General features: G+C 39.8%; 1 protein-coding gene across 5 annotated transcripts in view; it reads left to right on the top strand.

Moving 5' to 3' along the window:
* Window positions 1-1,854: 1,854 nt before the first annotated feature.
* USH1C (USH1 protein network component harmonin) overlaps window positions 1,855-6,000 on the top strand; it is a 108,191-nt gene continuing 104,045 nt past the window's right edge. For all 5 annotated transcript variants that reach the window (XR_002908240.3, XM_024202368.3, XM_024202372.3 and 2 more), the window contains exon 1: window positions 1,855-2,196. Coding sequence is in view for 4 of the 5 variants with exons in the window: in XM_024202368.3 (XP_024058136.2) it covers window positions 2,161-2,196 (36 nt within the window). In the remaining variant the exon portion in view is untranslated. The remainder of the gene's footprint in view (window positions 2,197-6,000) is intronic.

The following is a 6,000-nucleotide window of genomic DNA, read 5'->3' as shown; positions in this document are numbered from 1 at the left end:
TGGCCTGCAATTTATTCCTGTTAGTACATATACATTATAATTGCACAATTTATATGCATACAGCACATTTCATAATGTATAAGCATACAGTTTATTTTTAACAAAATGTATTTTGGAGACCATCTAAGTTGAGCTTTTATTTATTTGCATTGCTGTTGTGCCCCAATCAGAATCCCACACCACCACCCCTGCTGTCCTGGTGGCTAACATTTATTATAATGTAACTACCCTGTAACATTGTTTTATAGAAATGCATATTATTAGGTTATATTTATTAAGTAAATTAATGTGTATTGCTGAAAAACCATAAAAAATGTTTTTTTAAAGTGGGACCAGGTTGAAAGCAAAGGCTGCAGAGGTGAGGCTGCTATCATATCTGCCTCAATTCTTCCCATTGTTTTAAGGAATTGCATCTGGGGCCTGATCCAAAGCCTGCTGAAATCAATGGAAAACTTGCTATTGACTTCAATGAGCCTCAAATTGGGCTCCTGACCATGGGCCCAATCTTGCTTTTCTTTTCAGAAGCTCTAGGCCCCAGTCCTATACACATTTAAGCATGTATGTAACTTTACTCACATGGGTAACCACTGTTTTCGGGGGACTGCTCATCTGAATAAGGATTGCTCTCATAATTAAGATCAGGCCCATGTCAGCTGCAATAATTAGGTACTAAAGGAGGGACTGAAAAATAGCAAACAAACGTATCTAAATTCCCTTATTTTGGCAGACTTGTTTTTGTAGTTTGTCATAACTTTGCATCTGATTTGTATTGATAGGATGCAAGAAAAGTCATTTGAATTACGCCATAGTGTTTATGACTTGCTCTTTTCAGATGAAAAGTTATTTTATGGCCCCAAATATTTTGCATTTATAAATAATATTGCTGATGTCACCCGTGCTTTACAAACTGTCAACCAGATTGTGCAAGGTGCTGATCCTCTTCACTCTGGTGTGGTCAAAGAGCGGCATACCAAGAACGCCACGATTTAAAACTCAAACGGGAAATTGCCAAGGGTTTTGGTTCAATAAACTCTCACTTGATTCTTCATGCCCTCAGCCTCACCCAAGAGAATTATCAGTGTTGCCAACTCTAGTCATTTTTATCACTAGTCTGGCAATATTTGTTGGTTTTATTAAAGCCTCAGCCCCAGGAAAGATGGGCTTATAAGACACTCTCAACATCCATTAAAAAAAATCTTTATTCTTGTGGTAATACTGACAACCCCAAGCATTCAGAAATCATGAATCAATGCAGCCCTAAGAAACAAACAAAAAACTTTGGGTTCTCTTTTATTTGCCTTCTGGTGCTGGAGCGTTTGAGCTTCAGGTATTCAAGTTTTTCTTTATAAGTACAAAGGCTAAAAACTTCTTGTTTTTTATGAAAGCTGAAACGTCTTGAGTATTCACCTAGGGCTTTAAGAAAAACACCAAATATTACAAGACTTGTGATCAAATCCTGAGAGTTGGCAATGCTGTCATGGATGCAGAGAAATGCTTGAAAATCTGGCTGAGTGTACCCTAAAGGTTCAAATCCCCACACCCCTTTCCCACCAGCTTCCCCCCCCCCAAAAAAAGCCCCTTTCAAAATGTTTTTTTTTCTTTTTAAAGAAAACTCATGATTTGTAAGTCAATATCACGGTTTTGGGAGCCCGATTCGTGTTTTGTTAAATTATTGGTGCTGACCATAGGGCAGTGACCAATTTGCAACAAGCAGCTGCAAGGGAGCAAGTAGAGTCGGTGACTCCCCTAGCCTGGGAAAAGGAAAAGAGTTACAAAAATGGGTTAAAAGGGGAGGAGGGGAGCTGAGCTGAGCTTCAGCAGCTATGTGTTTGTCGGGGCTATCTCTGCTCCTTCGCTCTGATTCTTGAGTGTGTCAGTGGTTACCTGCAGGAGAGGAGGGAGACGAAATAGAAGCGGAGGCGAGCCAGGAGGAACTGGCGGTGGAGAGGGGACTGAAAGTGGGGAGCACCCTGCTGAGCTGCAGGTGCCCTGGCGCCGCACCCAGCCCTTCAAGCAGAGCCGCGCCGCTCCCTCTAGCGCACGGCCTGGGCTCTGCACCCCTCGCCTCTCTGCCGGGGACCAGGCGGAGCCGCCGGAGCAGCTGCCCGTGAGCAGGAAACAAGCCCGAGGAAAGCCGCAGCCTCGGGGCCTCCCATTGTCATGGAGCGGAAGGTAGCCAGGGAGTTCAGGCACAAGGTAAGAGAGCAGCGCGCTGCAGCCCCGCTCTGCCCTTTGCAATCGGCAACTTTCTCACCACACTGCCCGGCTCGGTGGCTGCCGCTCGCTGGGAGAGGCGAGGAGACATTTTGCTGGGACTATGGACTCTTGGTATCAATTAACCCGGATCCTGGGGAAGGGGGTGAACGTGAAGTGCCTGTTGCAGAACAAAGCTTTTCTCCCTGAGCCCTGGGGAGAAAACCTCTCCCGGGAGAACTGGGACTTCACTCCCGGGCAGGGCTTCTAGTTCAAGGCACAGAAAGTTGATGGCTTGATTGAAACTTGCCGGACAAGTTGGCTGGCTCCATCTTCCATCTCTTGAATTTGACCTGGATTACAGGGCTCCCAAACCGGGGCGGTGTAAAACAAACAAGAACTCTACCGTTAATTTGATAAATGTCACTGAAAAAAACACACAACATACTCCCTCAAAAGAAGAGAAGACTTTTTTAAAGTTGATTTTAAAAACCCTTCAGAAAAAATAAGTGTCCCTTGGAAGAAGTGAGAGTTGGCAGGGCTGGGTTTATTAAACAAAAGCTGTTTTGTTTCTTCCATCTGAGTCAAATCAAATCAATACTAGCCAGTTCACAATGGGGAAAGTAAACCCAGGCCCGAAAGCTCAAGGCCAAATAATCACCATTTGCAGTAACCAGCATTAATGGCCAGTGATGAAGAGGAATTCTGTTTGGTCTTACTTTTATGTGTCCAGTCGGCCATGTGCAATCATGTGCAAATATTCTTCATATATCTAGCAACCCAATTTGCATGACATGTAAGGTTGTAATCTACCCACGCAAATGTTCATTCAGTGAGGCCCATAACGGTGTGTGCAAAGGTCTGTTTTTGAGAAATTGAGTCTTCAAGTTTCCAATGCAGTCCAACCTTTAAAGATCTTCTCTGTCCGGCATCTGATTTTTGCAGTTCCCCTCTGTGGCTTTTTAAGAGAGGATACATGTATTTTATGTATTAAATATAAAATTGTAATAAAGGCTTTCATAAATAAATTGGCTAGATTGAGGTAGCCGGATCCAGAAGAAGCACCTATAGGGAAACATAAATTAAGGCTCTGAATATGTTTTGATATTAAAATATCCAAATGATTACAAATGTCTAATCAAATGTCTGCCTTGCTAACCATCATTGTCTCTAACTCTGGGTTGGGTTCGGCAACAGATCTGATAGACCCTGTGTCTCTGAGGCAATAATTATGGTCTTGGACCTTGGACCTATTCCCTTTCATGTTGGCAATAATTTATAAATCATCCTGGGTCCAGTTCTGCTAACAAATATTCATGCAAGTAATCTTTACTCTCAACGTACTTCCGTGAAAGTAACTAGGATGAATGTGAGAGTAACGACTACCCACCTAAATAAAGAGTTTCAGGATAAGGCCTCTTGCTTAAACTGTTTAACCACATGGTTTTAGTGATGCAGTAATATTAATTTTAATCTGTTTTGAATCCATAACTTCAAATATTTATTCTTTTGAGTTAAAATATGCCCTTACACAGGTTCTGTGTCTCCTATCAATTAAATGACATTTGTAATTGATTTTGTAATGTTAATCAGTTCTTCCTTTCTACCAGGCAGAAGCTCTAAGTATAAACTATATCCCAACATATTGCCTAGTGCTTCAGTCTCCTCTAACTCTTCTCAAAGGCCAGGGGAAACAAATGGACCCTGCAGTATGCCTTGAAAGTTTAATTATACTGTATTTCAGTTGCATTACAGTTCTTGAGATCACATATCTCTGATATTTTTCATAATCTTTTTTCTACAGAATAAAAAAATCTCAGCTGAATATCAGATTACAATGCACATATAATTAAATTATTTTGTGAGTGATAAATTTTATTAATATTGTAAATTAAAAGCAAAGAAATGTCATGGATTTAAATAGTGTGAAAACAATCCACAAGGAAATTATTTACTTAGTTGTATCCTAGGATTCAAAATTACACAACTGTAGTAAGTATTCCCTGAAATAATGAGTGTATGGTATCTCCATATTAATGGACCCTATTTTGTGACTCTGTCAATAATGTTTTATTTCTTAGTGAAAGTGTCTGCATTTAGTTTTCAAAGCATTCTCTGTAACAGCAGCAAGGTAATATAAACTCTAAGACATGTGATCCTGTGACATTTGACCCTTCAAGTAATAGCTCATATATATCCTTATGCAAAGGGCAGTTCTAAGTAACTTATGTTAAACAACCAGGCCACAGATGTTCATTGTACCAAGACTCCTTAGAATTTATTTGTTTTCCAGTTTGTCAGAATTTAGAAAGGGCAGAAAATGTCACACTGTTCATTATTGGTTTGTTTGCATCCCTTCTAGATTTAATGGTGCATTTATTGAAGTTCATTTAGGAGAAAGACAAATTTGCATAAGCCATGGCGTATTCATACTTTCATAAAGTATCTTTTTGCCTCTGCATCACTCTACTAATAATGCATTTGATTTTTAAACCTGTAATGCCTGCACTGATAGTAACAGGAATTGCTAGAATGAATTATACCAATGGTCAAAAATCCTGTCTCTGACAGTGGTCAGTACTAGATGCTTCTGAGGAAAGAAACTCCAATAATGGACAATTATGGAACAACTTGCTCCTAGGGGAAGTTTTTTCCTGATGCCCGCCAGAGGTTGGCCTATTCCCTGAAATACAAGGGTTTATATTCCTTTTGTTTTTTTAGCATCTAATGTAACTGTGGATGTTCTCTTTATCCATATAAACGTCCTATACTCTTTAATCCTACAGGTTTTTGGCCTCAGTGATATCTTGTGGTAGCAAGTTCCACTGATTAATTATGCAATGTGACAACAGTGTTTTCTTTTATCAGTTTTAAATTTGCTTCCTTTTTAATTGCATGGAATTCCTTCTTGTTTTTTGTACAGTATTTTAAGGGTGTAAATTGAAGTACTCAGCTGATCTTCTCTGTATTATTCATTATTCTCTATAACTCTGTCCTAAATCTCTGACTTGGACTCCTAAGTAAGTTAACCAGTTCCAATCTGTCCAATCTCTTTTCATATGGAAGTTTTTCCATGCCTTAGGTTTTGTCATCTGTCTCTGAATGCCTTCTATATCTGCTATATCCTTTTGAGATAGGGTAAGCATATAAATAAATTGATTTATACAATGACATTATAACATTTTCAGTATTTTCCTTATGCACCCTGACATGTTGTTTGGTTGGGTTTGTTGACTGCACTGGTTTTCACTGAGCTAATTCTTATATCAATAAATACTATAGGTTGAGTAAGTGTGACATCCTACCAGGGCTGGCTCTAGGTTTTTTGCTGCCCCAACCTCCGAGAGTGCAACTGCCCAAGAAAAGAAAAGAAAATTAAAAAAAAGGGGTGGGGCGGGGTGGCCGGAATGCTACCCAATGAAAAACCTCCTCTCGTGGATTGGCAACTGGCTAAAAGTTAGGAAACAAAGGGTAGGAATAAATAGTCAGTTTTCAGAGTGAAGAGAGGTAAATAGTGGTGTCCTCCATGGGTCTGTATGGGGACCAGTTCTATTCAAATATTCATGAATCATCTGGAAAAGGGGGTATAAAGTGAGGTGGCAAAATTTGCAGATGATGATACAAAACAACTCAATATAGTTAAGTCCCAGGCAGACTGCGAAGAGCTACAAAAGGATCTCTCAAAACTGGGTGACTGGGCAACAAAATGGCAGATGAAATTCAATGTTGATAAATGCAAAGTAATGCACATTGGAAAACATAATCCCAACTATACATATAAAATGATGGGGTCTAAATTAGCTGTTA

This window comes from Terrapene carolina, unplaced genomic scaffold (assembly GCF_002925995.2).
Source record: "Terrapene carolina triunguis isolate 2854851 unplaced genomic scaffold, T_m_triunguis-2.0 Scaffold715, whole genome shotgun sequence".
NCBI classification, from domain to species: Eukaryota; Metazoa; Chordata; order Testudines; family Emydidae; genus Terrapene; species Terrapene triunguis.
The sequence above is the reverse complement of the archived record's forward strand: the minus strand, read 5'-3'. Positions and strand labels throughout refer to the sequence as shown.